Source organism: Melospiza georgiana, unplaced genomic scaffold (assembly GCF_028018845.1).
Source record: "Melospiza georgiana isolate bMelGeo1 unplaced genomic scaffold, bMelGeo1.pri scaffold_29, whole genome shotgun sequence".
NCBI classification, from domain to species: domain Eukaryota; kingdom Metazoa; phylum Chordata; class Aves; order Passeriformes; family Passerellidae; genus Melospiza; species Melospiza georgiana.
Window position 1 is genome coordinate 5,336,413 of NW_026652215.1, and position 16,693 is coordinate 5,353,105.

At 53.7% G+C, this 16,693-nt stretch overlaps 1 protein-coding gene across 1 annotated transcript in view; it reads right to left on the reverse strand.

Moving 5' to 3' along the window:
• LOC131096396 (zinc finger protein 271-like) overlaps positions 1–16,693 on the reverse strand; it is a 459,223-nt gene that overhangs the window by 421,989 nt on the left and 20,541 nt on the right. Inside the window, exon 3 of the mRNA XM_058044736.1 lies at positions 3,212–3,631. Within this exon, the coding sequence (XP_057900719.1) occupies positions 3,212–3,631 (420 nt within the window). The remainder of the gene's footprint in view (positions 1–3,211; positions 3,632–16,693) is intronic.

Consider the following 16,693-nt stretch of genomic DNA (forward strand, 5'->3'; position numbering starts at 1 on the left):
CTGGGGACGTGCTGCACCACAGCCCTGCTCTGACAGGGAAATTCCTTTCTGCTGGTGTTCAGTCTGGACCTCCCAAGCTGCACTTGGTGCTATTAGGTCTTCTTCAGTCTTATTCCTACTATGAAGAAAAGCTCCAGCCTCTCTGAAACCACCCATCCATCCCTCCCAGGCTATTCCCTTTCAGTCCTCAGTCTCTACACCACTGACCACAGAGGCCGCAGACTCTCCCTGCTGGTTTTGTGATGAGGCCTCCAAACCCCATTCTGGGAGATTTTTGAGTCCTCTCCAAGGTCTGTGAAAAGGGAAAAATAGCATTCGAAGTTATTTTCTCCTAAATCCTACTGTGACAGAAAATGGGTCAGTATCTTTAAACTGAATGGGGACAAAATAACATTTGTTAGAAGGAGGAAATATTTTACAATTAAGAAAGTGGCAGGAAACTGCAGCTGTTTTTCCAGAGAACTGGATTCCCCATCCCTGGAATTGTCCAAGAGCAGGAGCTTTGTGCAACCTCTCCCATTGAAACCCGCTCATGCCCAGTGACAGAATTCCTGCATTGTGGGTTCTCTGATTTGCTGGGTGCCCTCACAAGGCTTCTGGCCAGAATGTCTGCTGAGGGCAGCCAGGCTGCTGCTGGGGCAGTGACCTCACAGCCATCACCATGGCAGCCCTGTCCCCTTGGCCTGGCTCTGCCCCTTCCTCTGCCCCTGCCTTGGCTCTGCTGCCATGAAGAGTTTTGTCATTAATATCTTGTCCCCAAGGTGCTGGGGCCAATGGCTTCCCAGTCAGGCTCCTGGAGCAGAAGTGGCTTTTCAAGCCCAGCCAGGAATGAGCCCTGAGGCAGCAGCTCTGCAGTGGTGGCCACCAGGTCGGGCTGCCAAGGGAGGCTTCTGGCCATGGCCTGCAAGCAGCTGCTGCTGCCAAGGTGCCTTTGGTGCCTCAGGCTCTCCCTGGCACAGCTCCCAGCACGGCACTCTGCCCTTGTGCCCGAGCCCTTCCCTGTGCTGGGGCTGGCCTGGGGCTTTTCCTGCAGCGGGACCTGCCCTGCTGATGGCACAGGAAAGGCAGTTCCTGCTGGAGCAGGAGGCTCTGCCTGCAATGGGCTCCAACAACTCCAGCAAGGTCCTGTTTGCAAAGCCCCCAGTAAGCAATGAAGGAGGGCAGTCACACTGCTTTGGGGGTGAATAATGCTGAAACCGGCCTGACTCCTCCATCTCAAAGTTCAACATCCTCAGAGGGAGCTGAAGCTGTGGCAGAGCTGGAAAAATCCCCAGAGAAAGGAACAACCAAGTGACACCACTGAGAGCTTGTGCAGCGCTGCTGAGCTGGCCCAGCCTGGGCACATCTGACTGACAGGGCAGCACCTCAGATGAGAAAAGCCCCATCCCAAATTTTAATGGCAGCATCTCCTGACATTTCCCTTCTTGAGTGGTGTGGGGATTCCTCCCAGTGGTGGGGACACCCTGAAGGTCACTGCTCCAGGCTGAGCCAAAGGGAATTGCCCATGATCATTGGTCTGGGGGAGTGATACCAATCTCTGCTTAATTACAAGTTTTGCTTAATACAGTTACTTTGAAATAATTTCCTAGTGCTCTGTATAATATATTTTACGTCTCTTACAACCTGGCATAAATATTTCTGATTAAGGCAGTTTTGTCTAATCATTACCATAATAGAGAATAAATATTTATATAAATATATCTGCCCATGACAGGAATCCTGTGAGTGTCTGGGACATCCTGGGTCTTTGGCAACCTGGGGACACCTGGGATGCCACCATGGAGCCCCCATGAGTGTCTGTGACAGATCGGTGCCTTTGCAGCCCAAGGTCCCCTGGGGTGTCACCATGGAATGGCTGTGACTGCCTCTGACCACAGAGCTCTTTACCATCCCCAGAAAGCCCTGGGAGGTCTCCATGGAGCCCCTGTCTGTGCCTGTGACATTCCACCTCTGGAACAGCCTGGAGACTCTTGGAAAGTCCCCAAGGAACCCCTCTGAGGGCCTGTGACAAATCTGATCTTAAGCAGGCAACCATCACCAGCCCCCTGTTGCTATGGTCAGTTTCTATGGCAACCATCAGCAGCCCCCTGTTGCTATGGTCAGTCCCTTGGCAGCTCCATGGAGACCCCATGCCAGGGGTGGTTGCCATGGACACCAGCTCAGGCCTGCAGCCACAGCCCGTTGCCATGGCAACCATTGGCAGCCCCATCCCCAGGCTCATGGGATCCCAGAACCACAGAATTGGCTGAGCTGGGAGGGACCCATCAGGATCCTCCAGTCCAACTGCTGGCCCTGCACAGGACACCCCAACAATGCCAGCCTTGGCCTGGCAGCGCTGTCCAAACGCTGCTGGAGCTCAGAGAGCCCTGGAGCTGGGACCCTTCCCTGGGGAGCCTGGGCAGGGCCCCAGCAGCCTCTGGGCAAAAACCTTTTCCTGACATCCAACCTGAGCCTGCCCCGACTCAGCTGTAGCCATTCCCTCCACTCCTGTCCCTGGGCACCAGAGGGAAGAGGTTCCCACAGCCCCAGCCAGGGACCCGCTCCCAAGGCTGTTGCCATGGCCACCAGGGCTGGGACCAGCTGGGATGCTCGGTTTCCATGGGCCAGGGTTCAGGAATGGGATTCCCCAATTTCCTGCCCCCGCTAAAACTGCACTGCCCTCACTGCCCTCCCACCTCCCATGGAAAGCACAAAGGCAAAGATCCTGGTCTGGGATAAGAACAATTTATTGGGAACAGGAACAAGATGAGGGACAAACAGAACTGAAACAATATTGATAATAGAAGCGATAAATTAAATAGTATACTGGGAAAACTAAAACACAACTCACTGGGTCTTCCTGGCCACAATTTCCCCTGTTTGGAAAGGACACCCTTCTTCTCAGGGAGAAAGAGAGAGTGTCCCTGTTCTGCACCTGGAAATTCTCTGAGGTCGGAGTGAATGTAATGACACAGCCATGGCAAGACCCTCATGTTTTTCAATGCCTCATCATGACACTGGTAGGGGCAGGGAAAGGGACTGGTGTCTTCCCAGCATGGATCATGGGGAACATGGATCACCACGGCTCTTCCCAATGTGGGTTCTCCCATGGGGGATGAAGCTGGAGTGGTGGATGAAGCTGTTCCTGCATTTGTGGCATTTGCAGGGATCCCTTACTGGTGGCTCCGTTGGTGACTGGTCAAGTGAGAGCTGGTGGTGAAGCTCTTCCCACACTGGGGACATTCGTAGGGCCTCTCCCCTGTGTGGATGCGATGGTGGATGATGAGGGTGAAGTTGTGCTTGAAGCCCTTCCCGCACTCAGAGCAGTGGAAGGGCCTCTCCTCATTGTGAATCCGCTGGTGCTGGAGGAGATTGAAGCTGGTCTGAAACCTCTTCTGACACTGGGGACACTCGTAGGGCTTCTCCCCAGTGTGGATGCGTTGGTGGGTCACAAGGCTGGATCTGTAGCTGAAGCCCTTCCCACACTCCCCACACTCGTAGGGCCATTCGCCGGTGTGGATCATCTGGTGGCTGATCAGGTGGGAGCTCCGACTAAAGCACTTCCCACACTCCAAGCACTTGTGGGGCTTCTCCCCATCATGAAGCTGCTCATGGACCACCAGCTCTGAACTCTGGCTGAAGCTCTGCCCACCTTCCTGGCTCAGGGTGGCTCTTTCTTCTTCAGAGCACCCTGGGCTGGGTTGGAGCCCCTCCTCATGGGGGATGTCTAAGGTTTTTCTTCCCTGTTGGATTCCTGTGCGTTAGAATCACTCAAAACGGCCTCTTTCACGAGGTTCTTCCATGCAGATTTTTCCTCCCTGGTCTCCATCCTCAGTTCCTTCCCTGGGGAAGGAAGGACAAGGACAGGATGGGATTTGCCTCCATGCCAGAGGGAAGGGGAAGGAGATTCCCCCAGTGCATCCCCGGCAGGATGGCGTTGGCAGCAGGGTTGTCCTGCAGCCAGGGGCTGTGCTGGGCTAGGAGATAGAGCAGGAGAGAGAGGGATATAGGAACTGACTTCCACCTCACCTATCTGGGTTTCCTGGAGATCCTTCCTCTTCCTCACAGCCTCCTTCTCCATCCAATCAAGGTTTGGGAATGGGAAATCCTGTTCTGGGAAGAAAACAAAGGGTGCGCACATTGTCTTTTGTACTGGTTTGAAGGCAAACCTGGGGAGGGTCTAAACCAGAATTACAATTTAAAAGAAAATGAAGATCAAGGCAATGATACAGAAACACTGCCTTAAACGGACAGAGTCAGGATATAACCTGACACCCTGTTGTTCAGGGTGGTGGCAGCAGTCCCAGTAAATGGTTGTGCAGTCCTGTTGGAGAGATGAAGGTGATTCTGTCGAAGCAGTGATCCTGTAGAAGGGTCTGGTCTTCCTATGGAGGTCCAATGGTGGTTAGGGAGTTCTTGTCCTCTGGCAATCCAGTAGGCAAACTGCTCCTGGTGTAGCAAAGTGTCAGCTTATATCCAGATAGGAATGCTTGGTTCCTCCCCCTGGGCGGAGCATCCCACAATGGGAGGATGGAATTTTATCAATTCTGCAGTGACACTCAATGGCACATTCACAGGAGATATCTCCCCTGGAGGGCGTTATCAGGGCTGAGTCATGGAAGAGATAAAGAACACTGCCCCACCTGTTTATAACAGTTGCTGAAGGTGGGGATTGAAAACATGCATTTGGTTACATCTTGCATGGCAACCTGAAACAGTGGGGTAATCCCTGCTCAGGGGGTGAACACCACCCCCCTTACCCAAACTGGCTCAGCTGTAAAACCTTCACCCTGGGAAGGCCACGCATACAGGGGACAATGTCACACTTGGGAGGGGAGGGCTCTTTTTCATGTCATTCCCTTCCTGTCCCCCCTTTTCTTCCCATTTACTTTTCAATAAAATTCATTTTGGGTTTGGTCTCATTATCACCTTAATTGGGGCAGAGGAATCTCTCTAACACTTTTCTTAACCAGACTCACCAGACTGTGAAATTATTTTGGCACAGTGAGTTTAGGCACTGTTCTCTGATCCCAAGTGCCTTTCACAACAGCATGGTTCCCTCCTCTGAGGAGGTTGTGGTTCTCTCTTGAGGAACTCTTTGAAACTGGGCTGCAGCTTCCTCTGAGTGACTTATGGGAGAACTGATGAGGTAAATCGCCTTTGTGGGCCTGGAGTGTAAAGAAAATATTTTGTTGTCCTTCTATTACAGCGACCTGATGAAGGTCTTCAGGGTGAGAGAAGTGGACGAGAATCTTGGTTCATGATCAGAAGGCTGGATTTATTGATATATGATATATAATACATTATAACTATACTAAAAGGAATAAAGAGAAAAGTTGCAGAGGCTTGCTAAGCTAAGAATAGAAAGAAAAGAATGAATAACAAAGTTCTGTGTCCAGCAGAAAGCAAGGACCAACTCTCCCGTGAGTGGTCAGCAAATCCAAACACTCACAGAAGACCAATCACAGATGCTCCTGTTACATTCCACATCAGCAGATAATTATTGTTTGCATTTTTCTTCTGGGGCCTCAGCTTCCCAGAAAGGACAAATCCTAAAAGGGAGGATTTTATGAAAAAATGTCTGCGACATCCTTCCTTGAAATGTTTTTTAAAATCACAGGAGGAAAGGGAGCAAATGATACCAGCGAGACTGACAAGGTTCATTCACCCCATGGTGAGGAACATAACGCTCCAAAAGTCCTACAAGAAGTTCAGATCAAGTAGCTAAATTCGCAAATAACTCCTGAATTCCCATGCTTGAGTGCTTTGCGAAATGTGAAAATCATTTTTCTCTTCATCCCTGTCGCCTTTGTGACAGCTACAAAGAGTTTCCTTTCCTTTTTATGATATCTGTATTGGGCTGAATTCACACTTTTATCAGAATGTGCTAGCAGCTGAGCTGGAGCTGTGCAGGAACCAGTGGAACTTGGAATTGTCAAAACTTGCTTGTACAGTCAGTTTATTAATGTGTGGGATTTGTTTGCATTTTCATCACATCTGACTTGTGGGAAAATCAAATATTCATCAAAGTGATTTATGCAGAGTCAAGTTTGATGTCTGCGAAATTATTTTGTCCAGTGCCCAGGGGATGCTTGAGGGGTCTCTGTGCCTCTCGCCCTGGGGGATGCTTGGCAGGGGTTTGGGGGGCTTGTCCCTGTCCCTGTCACCCCAGGGAATTCCCCCAGGAGTGTCCCTGTCCCTGTCACCCCAGGGCATTCCCCAGGGGGTCTCCATCATTTTCATCCAGGGAATGCCTGGGGGGTCTCCCTCCCTCTCATACCCTGTGCCAGGGGGTACTCAGGGCAGTCTCTGTCCCTCTCAGCCCAGGGGATGCTCGGGGGTCTCTGTCCCCTCACTCTGGGGGATGCTCGGGGGGTCTCCATCCCTCTGGCCTCAGGCAATGCCTGTCCAGGGCTGGGGACCAGGGGCTCTGTGTCCCTCTCACCGCTGAGGGTGCTCGGGCCTGGGGGGGCTCTCCGACCTTCTCACACCTGGGGAGGCCGGGGGGGTCTCTGTCCCTCTCAGCCCTGCTGTGACCCCACCCAAACATCATCGGGCTCAGAGGGACAGAGACACCCCCAAAGCCCCAGAAGGGCTGAACCTGGGATTTGGTTTGGGGTTGAGGATTTAGGAAGGGGCTGGAATTGGGGCTGGGCTTGGAGTTGGGGCTGAGATTTGGATAAGCGATGGGATTGGGGTTAAGGCGAGACATGGGCTTGGCTTTAGGGCTGGGGTTGGGATTGGGTCTGGGGCTAGAGAGACTGGCACTGGAATGAGATTAAATACAGAACTATGAGTGTGTCTAAACATGGTCTGAGATTGAGACCAGGATCAGGGTCAGGTTTGGGACTGAGCTCACCCAGAGCGGGACAGGGAGAATGTTACGGTGGGAAGGTTTGGGGAAAATCCTGGTTTGGGGAAAAACAAGCTGTGAATGCCTTGCGTTGGGGATTCCTCCCACCCATGTCAATTTCTAGAAGTCACCTGATGTAAAAAATCAAGAGTGAATCAAAAAACCCAGCAGGAGTTTCCCATTTCCAGTCTCATCCCTCTTGGGTTATGGTTGGTCCTCCATCTCAGGGCTAGTGGGGATCCCATGGGTCCTGGGGATCCCCCCTCTCCAGGGTCCTGCTTTTGGATTTTGGGAGGTTCTGGAGTCCCAAGGTCCCCCTCTCCAGCCTCCTCTCAATCCAGCCACTTGGGGTTCCCCTTTCTTTCCACCACCCTGTCCTTGTTTAAGGCAAAATCGGTTGAAACCCTCCAAAAGGAGTTTCCTCTAGAATGCCGATTCAGCAGCCCCACCCTCAGCCAGTCTGGGAAAATATTTCCGGGGAGAAAAGTGGAAAAAAACTTTATTCTACAGGCAAAGCATTCACCAGCACAAAAATTGAACAATATTAAGCAATAAAATCTCCTGCTGCTCCAAAATAGATGACAAACTCCGAAAGTCCCTCCTTGGGTTGTAGCTCCGTGCACTCAGTGTCTTATCAGTCTCTTATCAGTCTCTTTTCAGTCCCTCCAGCACTGGAACTGCCTCGGCCCACGCTCAGCCAGGTGGGCCACAGGTGCGAGCTGCTGGTGGTGTTCTGGCTGTTCAGTGCAGAGCAGATTTAAACAGCTCCAAAGAAAAAGAAAAACCACAGTCCAGGGAACTTCTCTGCCTCAGCGAGCTAGAAACTAACTAAAAGCAAAGGACAGCTCTGTCCTGCTGTCTGTCCATCCAGCAGCTGGAATGTAGAGGAGTGAGTGCAGTGTATGAAAACAAACTACTGCACTTCCTCCTCCCCTTCGCTCTCAGAACCAGCCTTAAAGGTGCAGAACTCATTTCTGGGCTAAACAGACCGATGGGGTACGAGCATCATGAAGGCGCCCCAGGACACGCCCCTGTAAGGGTCAGGGGGTCCCGTCCCCGCCTCATCTCCGGGCTGCCGGGGGTTCCCCAGCTCCGGTATCGCCCCTTCCCCTCTCCCCGCCCCGGGGGTCTCCCGTTCCACAGCCCCGGCTCTCACGGGGATCCCCAAAACCAATGTCCCGCCCCGTTGGTACCGGGCCATCCCCACGTGGACCCCTGGGACCCTCCCGAGGGGCGATCGCGGCTCCTCTCCCCCCGAAAAAGCTCCTCTTGGGGAGCCCGGAGATATCCGGGGCTCGAGTCCGGGATCTGCCGGCTCCGAACACTCTCCAAAAAATCCTCCCTGAGACCCCTGGCTGGAGCCGGGGCGAGCTCGGCCTCCGCCCTCCCCTGCGGCTCGGGGCTGGGGGCGATGCTCCCGGGGCAGGGGGTGCTGCAGGCTCGGCGTGCGGGCGCTGCGAGCGCCGCGATTCTCCCGCTCCTGCTCCTCCTCTCCCTCCCGCATTTCCTCCGCTCCCAGCCCGGACCCCCCTTTCCCACCGCTCTGCCCCGCGGCCCCGCAGCACCGGCTGCTGGGTGGGGGAGCCCCCGATCGGCCCCAGGGCTGGGCAGGGGCTCGGGGACCCCCCCGGGGCGGATCCGTCCCCCGGCCCGAGCCCCAAATTCCGCTCCGGGGCCGCCGGGCTCTGCGGGCCCGCCTGGCAACCGGTGAGTCATCGGCGAGAAAGGCTCTGGTTGGCTGGAAATTGTTTACCGCGTCCTCTGATTGGCTGGAATTGTAAAAGGCGCTACGCCCTGCGGGTGTTGCTGGGAGCTGCGGAGGCCGGGCGGGAGCCTTTTCCTGTTTCTTTCTGTTCTCTGAGACCTCTTTCCTTTTTCTTTCTCTCTTTGAGACCTCTTCCCGCTTTCTTTCTCTCCCTTCCTCCTCCCCATTTCTTGTTCCGTTCAGTCCACGCTCAATAATCGCCGGTTGCTTTCCCACGCTCTCATTCGCTCCTTCACTGGAGCAGAGGCGTCTCTCCCTCGCGCGGTCGTAATCCATGGACAGGGTCCCTTCCCACCCCAGTCCTTCCAGGACTCGCTTCTATTTCCTGCCTCCCTCTGCTTCCAGAGGGGAAGGTGCTGGAAAATGTCCATCAAAGCCACCTTTGCTGTGTGCTCTGGGAGCCCACAGAGCTGCTGAATCTACTCCCCTTGGGAGAGAAGCTCCTTGGGAGGCACGGCAGGAGCACCACCCTGGGAGCCTCGGGAATGCCCCTCTGGGATCCACGGCACACACTGCCAGGGTCTGGAATTCCAGTTCTCAGCTATGAAAAGATGTTCCTGCCCTTGAGGGCAAAGCTGTCAAGAAGGAGCCAAAAGTGGAGCAGGATCTTACAGTGGCATTTCACTGCGAGCCTTCATAACTTCCCCCATGGTTGTTGTAGCTCCTGAATTGGGAATTAAATCTGGGCACGGTCATTGGTGTGAGCTGCCCTGGGTCAAGGGAGACACTGAGAGAGAAACAGAGCAGGGAAAGAGAGGCAGGAGAGAAAAGAGGGCACAAACACAGTCAGCTGAGAAGGTGGCACTCTGAAAACAGACCAGAACTGACTGAAAAGGAATATAACAGAAAGGAATAATTTTGCACCTTTTATTTACTATCAAAATACAATTTCTTCCCCTTCTCACAAACCTCTTGCCAGTGTCACTCAGCAGGGCTGTCAGAAAATCCTTCATTCTGGGTGGATGTTCCAGGCTGCAGCCACAAGGAAAGAGGGAATGGGGATTTTCCTGCTCCTGGGGAGTTTGACATCCTCAGCTGAGGAGAGGAGGAGGCACCAGAAGAAAAGGGCAGCTGGGCTTCACCCTTCCACAGGAAAAACTGGGCGGGGGAATCTCTCATCCTGTCTGCTGCTGCTCCACAGGGATGTGAGGGCTGATCCCAGAGCCCCAAGGGTCACAGTCAGGGCTGCCCTCAGGGAATGCTCGCCTGGTATTGAGGGGCAGCATGGGAGCACCTGGATCTTGGGGCAGCCAGCTGCCCCCCATGCTTGGAGGTGCCTGAGGAGGGCTGGGATGATGCCAGGGACATCCTGCAGTGACATCCCCCCTGTCCTGCCCTGGGTGAGCTCAGTCCAAAACCTCACCCTGATCCTGGTCTCAATCTCACTCCATGTTTAGACACACTCACAGTTCTGTATTTAATCTCATTCCAGTGCCAGACTTGTCTAGCCCTAGACCCAATCCCAACCCCAGCCCTAAAGCCAATCCTATGTCCAGCCTTAACCCCAATCCCAGCTCTAATCCGAATCTCAGCCCCAACTCCAAGCCCAGCCCCAATTCCAGCCCCTTCCTAAATCCTCAGCCCCAAACCAAATCCCAGGTTCAGCCCTTCTGGGGGTTTAGGGGTGTGTCTGTCCCTCTGAGCCCGATGATGTTTGGGTGGGGTCACAGCAGGGCTGAGAGGGACAGAGACCCCCCTGTCCTCCACAGGTGTGAGAAGGTCGGAGACCCCCCCCAGGCCCGAGCACCCTCAGCGGAGAGAGGGACACAGAGCCCCTGGTCCCCAGCCCTGGACAGGCATTGCCTGAGGCCAGAGGGATGGAGACCCCCTGAGCATCCCCCAGAGTGAGGGGACAGAGACCCCTGAGCATCCCCTGGGCTGAGAGGGACAGAGACTGCCCCAGACATCCCCTGGCACAGGGTATGAGAGGGAGGGAGAACCCCCAAGCATTCCCTGGATGAAAATGATGGAGACCCCTTGGGGAATGGCCTGGGGTGACAGGGACAGGGACAACCCTCCCAAGCATCCCCCAGGGCGAGAGGCACAGAGACCCCTTGAGCATCCTCTGGGCACTGGACAAAATAAACTTGGCAGAAATCAAACTTGACTCTGCATAAATCACTTTGATGAATATATCCTCTTCCAACAAGTAACTTGTGATGAAAGCGCAAACAAATCCCAAACATGAATAAACTGGCAATCCAAGCAGTGATGTGGCAATTCCAATATTCATTGCTTCCTGCACAGCTCCAGCTCAGCTGCTGGCAGGTTCCGATAAAAGGAAAGTGAAAATTTGGCCCAATACAGATTATGAAAAGGAAGGGAAAGCTCTGTGATGCTGTCACAAAGGTGACAGGGATACGGAGAAAAATGATTGTCACATTTGGTAAAGCCCCCAAGCCTGGGAATTCTGGACTTATTCAGAAATTTAACTACTTGAGCTGGGCTTCTTGTGGGACTTTCAGCCACCTTGTGTTCTTCACCATGGGGTGAATGAACCTTGTCAGTCTCACTGGTAACATTTACTCCGTTTCCTCCAGTGATTTTAACAACTTTATAAGGAAAGACAGCAAAGTATTTTCTTTGCACTGGCCACCCATAAAAGCCATTTTCGTCATCATTTCTCCCATAAAGAAATAAAGCTTTTATAAGCTCCATAAGCTCCCCAGGAGGAAGGAGGGACTGTGTCCAAGTTGGCAAGAGTTCTTCCAGAAAGAGCCACAACCTCCTCAGTGGAGGGAACCATGCTGTTGTCAAAGGCACTTGGGGTCAGAGAACAGTGCCTAAACTCACTGTGCCAAAATAATATGGCAATATGGTCAAGAAAATTGTTATAGAGGTGTCTCTGCCCCAATTAAGGTGCTAACGCGACCAAATCCAAAATGGATTTTATTGAACAGTAAATGGGAGGTAGAGAGAGAGATGGAAAGAAAGAGAAAAGATGAGAGAGCAAGGGAGTGACAAGGGACAGAGACCTCCCCTGGAGCAGGGCAAGTGTGACATTGTCCCCTGTGTGTGTGGCCTTCCCGGGGTGGGGGTTTTACACCTGAGCCAGTTTGGGAAAGGGGGGTGGTGTTCACCCCCTGAGCAGGGATTGCCCCACTGTTTCAGGTTGCAATGCAAGATGTAACCAAATGCATGTTTTCAATCCTCACCTTCACCAACTGCTATAAACAGGTGGGACAATGTTCTTTATCTCTTCCATGACTCAGCCCTGATAACGCCCTCCAGGGGAGATATCTTCTGTGAATGGGCCATTGAGTGTCACTGCAGGACTGATAAAATTCCATCCTCCCATTGTGGGATGCTCCGCCCAGGGGGAGGATCCAAGCATTCCTACCTGGATATAAGCTGAGACTTGCCACACCAGGAGCAGCTTACCTACTGGATTGCCAGAGGACAAGAACTCCCTAGCCACCACTGGACCTCCAGAGGAAGACCAGACCCTTCTACAGCATCACTGCTTGGACAGAATCACCTTCATCACTCCAACAGGACTGCACCACCATTTATTGGGACTGCTGCCACCACCCTGAACAATAGGGTGACAGGTTATATCCTGACTCTGTCAGTTTAAGGTAGTGTTTCTATATCGTTGCCTTGATCTTAGTTTTCTTTTAAATTGTAATTCTGGTTAAGACCCTCCCCAGGTTTGCCTTAAAACCAGTACAAATAACTCAATGTACTCATTCCTTGTTTTCCTCCCAAAAGAGAATTTCCCAGTCCCAAGCCTTTGCCAGATGGATAAGGAGGCTGGGAGGAACAGGAGGGATCCCTGGGACACCCAGGCAGGTGAGGAGGAAGTGAGTGCCCCTTTCCCCCTCTCTCCTGCTCCATCTCCCAGCCCAGCACGGCCCCCAGCTTCCAGAAAACCCCGCTGCCAACACCATCCTGCTGGGGATGCACTGGGGGGATCTCCTTCCCCTTCCCTCTGGCACGGAGCCAAATCCCATCCTCTGCTTGTCTTTCCTGCCCCAGACAGGAAGCTGAGGATTGGAACCAGGGAGAACAAATCCCCACAGCAGAACCTCCTGGAAGAGGCCATTATGAGTGACTCCAGGGCACAGGTGTCAGAAGAGGTTTCAGAGCAGCTCCAGTCTCCTCCAGCACCAGCGGATGCACACTGAGGAGACTGGAGCTGCCCTGAGTGCGGGAAGGGCTTCAAGCACAACTCCAACCTCATCATCCACCGGCGCATCCACACAGGGGAGAGGCCCTACGAGTGTCCCCAGTGTGGGAAGAGCTTCACCACCAGCTCTCACTTGACCAGACACCAACGGAGCCACCAGTAAGGGATCCCTGCAAATGCCACAAATGCAGGAACAGCTTCATCCACCACTCCAGCTTCATCCCCCATGGGAGAACCCACATTGGGAAGAACCCTGGTGATCCATGTTCCCCATGATCCATGCTGGGAAGACACCTGTCCCTTTTCCTGCCCCTACCAGTGTCATGATGAGGCATTGAAAAACATGAGGGTCTTGCCATGGCTGTGTCATTACATTCACTCCCACCTCAGAGAATTTCCAGGTGCAGAAAAGGGACACTCTCTCTCTCTCTCCCTGAGAAGAAGGGTGTCCTTTCCAGACAGGGGAAATTGTGGCCAGGAAGACCCAGTGAGTTGTGTTTTAGTTTTCCCAGTAAACTGTTTCATTTATCCCTTCTGTTATCAATATTGTTTGAGTTCTGTTTGTCCCTTATCTTGTTCCTGTTCCCAATAAATTGTTCTTATCCCAGCCCGGGATCTTTGCCTTTTGTGCTTTCCATGGGAGGCGGGAGGGCAGCAAGGGCAGCGCGGTTTTAGCAAGAGCAGAAAATTTGGGAATCCCATTCTTGAACCCTGGCCCATGGAAACCGAGCATCCCAGCTGGTCCCAGCCCTGGTGGCCATGGCAACAGCCTTGGGAGCGGGTCCCTGGCTGGGGCTGTGGGAACCTCTTCCCTCTGGTACCCAGGGACAGGAGTGGAGGGAATGGCTACAGCTGAGTCGGGGCAGGCTCAGGTTGGATGTCAGGAAAAGGTTTTTGCCCAGAGGCTGTTGGGGCCCTGCCCAGGCTCCCCAGGGAAGGGTCCCAGCTCCAGGGCTCTCTGAGCTCCAGCAGTGTTTGGACAGCGCTGCCAGGCCCAGGCTGGCATTGTTGGGGTGTCCTGTGCAGGGCCAGCAGTTGGACTGGAGGATCCTGATGGGTCCCTCCCAGCTCAGCCAATTCTGTGGTTCTGGGATCCCATGAGCCTGGGGATGGGGCTGCCAGTGGTTGCCATGGCAACGGGCTGTGGCTGCAGGCCTGAGCTGGTGTCCATGGCAACTACCCCTGGCATGGGGTCTCCATGGAGCTGCCAAGGGACTGACCATAGCAACAGGGGGCTGCTGATGGTTACCATAGAAACTGACCATAGCAACAGGGGGCTGGTGATGGTTGCCTGCTTAAGATCAGATTTGTCACAGGCCCTCAGAGGGGTTCCTTGGGGACTTTCCAAGAGTCTCCAGGCTGTTCCAGAGGTGGAATGTCACAGGCACAGACAGGGGCTCCATGGAGACCTCCCAGGGATTTCTGGGGATGGTAAAGAGCCCTGTGGTCAGAGGCAGTCACAGCCATTCCATGGTGACATCCCAGGGGAGCTTGTGCTGCAAAGGCACCGATCTGTCACAGACACTCACGGGGGCTCCATGGTGACATCCCAGGAGTCCTAAGGCTGCCAAAGAGCCGGGATGTCCCAGAGACTCACAGGGGTTCCTGTCATTGGCAGATATATTTATATAAATATGTATTCTCTACTATGGTAATGATTAGACAAAATTGCCTTAATCAGAAATATTTATGCCAGGTTGTAAGAGACGTAAAATATATTATACAGAGCACTAGGAAATTATTTCAAAGTAACTGTATTAAGCAAAACTTGTAATTAAGCAGAGATTGGTATCACTCCCCCAGACCAATGAGCATGGGCAATTCCCTTTTGCTCAGCCTGGAGCAGTGACCTTGAGGTGTCCCCAGCGCTGGGAGGAATCCCCACACCCCTCAAGAAGGGAAATGTCAGGAGATGCTGCCATTAAAATTTGGGATGGGGCTTTTCTCGTCTGAGGTGCTGCCCTGTCAGTCAGATGTGCCCAGGCTGGGCCAGCTCAGCAGCTCTGCAGAAGCTCTCAGTGGTGTCACTTGGTTGTTCCTTTCTCTGGGGATTTTTCCAGCTCTGCCACAGCTTCAGCTCCCTCTGAGGATGTTGAACTTTGAGATGGAGGAGTCAGGCTGGTTTCAGCATTATTCACCCCCAAAGCAGTGTGACTCCCCTCCTTCGTTTCCCACTGGGGGCTTTGCAAACAGGACCTTGCTGGAGTTGTTGGAGCCCATTGCAGGCAGAGCCTCCTGCTCCAGCAGGAACTGCCTTTCCTGTGCCATCAGCAGGGCAGGTCCTGCTGCAGGAAAAGCCCCAGGCCAGCCCCAGCACAGGGAAGGGCTCGGGCACAAGGGCAGAGTGCCGTGCTGGGAGCTGTGCCAGGGAGAGCCTGAGGCACCAAAGGCACCTTGGCAGCAGCAGCTGCTTGCAGGCCATGGCCAGAAGCCTCCCTTGGCAGCCCGGCCTGGTGGCCACCACTGCAGAGCTGCTGCCTCAGGGCTCATTCCTGGCTGGGCTCTGAAAAGCCACTTCTGCCCCAGGAGCCTGACTGGGAAGCCACTGGCCCCAGCACCTTGGGGACAAGATATTAATGACAAGACTCTTCATGGCAGCAGAGCCAAGGCAGGGGCAGAGGAAAGGGCAGAGCCAGGCCCAGGGGACAGGGCTGCCATGGTGATGGCTTTGAGGTCACTGCCCCTGCAGCAGCCTGGCTGCCCTCAGCAGACATTCTGGCCAGAAGCGTTGGGAGGGCACCCAGCACATCAGAGAACCCACAATGCAGGAATTCTGTAACTGGGGATGAGAGCGTTTCAATGGGCAAGGCTACACAAATCTCCTGCTCTTGGACAATTCCAGGGATGGGGAATCCACTTCTCTGGAAAAACAGCTGCAGTTTCCTGCCACTTTCTTAATTGTAAAATATTTCCTTCTTCTAACAAATGTTAATTTGTCCCCATTCAGTTTAAACATACTGACTCGTTTTCTGTCACTGTAGGATTTAGGAGAAAATAACTTCGAATGCTATTTTTCCCTTTTCACAGACCTTGGAGAGGACTCAAAAATCTCCCAGAATGGGGTTTGGAGGCCTCATCACAAAACCAGCAGGGAGCGTCTGCAGCCTCTGTGGTTAGTGGTGTGGAGACTGAGGACTGAAAGGGAATAGCCTGGGAGGGATGGATGGGTGGTTTCAGAGAGGCTGGAGCTTTTCTTCATAGTAGGAATAAGACTGAAGAAGACCTAATAGCACCAAGTGCAGCTTGGGAGGTCCAGACTGAACACCAGCAGAAAGGAATTTCCCTGTCAGGGAAGGGCTGTGGTGCAGCACGTCCCCAGCAGGAGCCTGGAGCAGCCCCAGGCTTTGTGTGGGCAGGCAGAGGCAGGCAGGAGGCAGAACTGTCAGCAAAGGAAGGGCCCAGCCAGGTGGGCCAGCCGGGGATGCCAACAGCCTGCAGGGACAGAGGCGCAGGTTTGCTCAGCAGCAGAAACACCTTTCCCTCGCTTGTCCCCAGCTGTCATCACTGCCATCAGTGTTCTGCTCTACCTGGAACCTGGGGAAAATTTCTCAGTCCTGTCCCTCAGATGGATCTATTTAAAGTATGAGAAACTTCAGTGTTTCACCCTCTATTTGAGTCCTTGAGAAGGTTTTTTGAGCACACTTTGAGGGACTGAGTCTGATGCAAAGAGCACCAAAGCCCCAGAGGCTCATTAAAGTCCCTGTGCTGTGTCTGTGCTGCTGAGGTGGGCCGGGCTCCTGGCCCAGAGGCAGCTCCTGGCAAGGGCAGCGCTGCAGAGAGACAACTATGGCCAGGAGCAGCTCCTGTGCACAGCCCAGCAGGGCTGGGGCACTGCCAGGGCCCCTCAGGGACACCAGCAGGGCACAGACAGAGCTGACAGGGGCTCAGCACTGGCAGGGGCTGTGGCATGTCTCCGAGGGGGCTGTGTCACAGCAGCACCTCTGTGGCTGTGTCATAGAGGCACAGA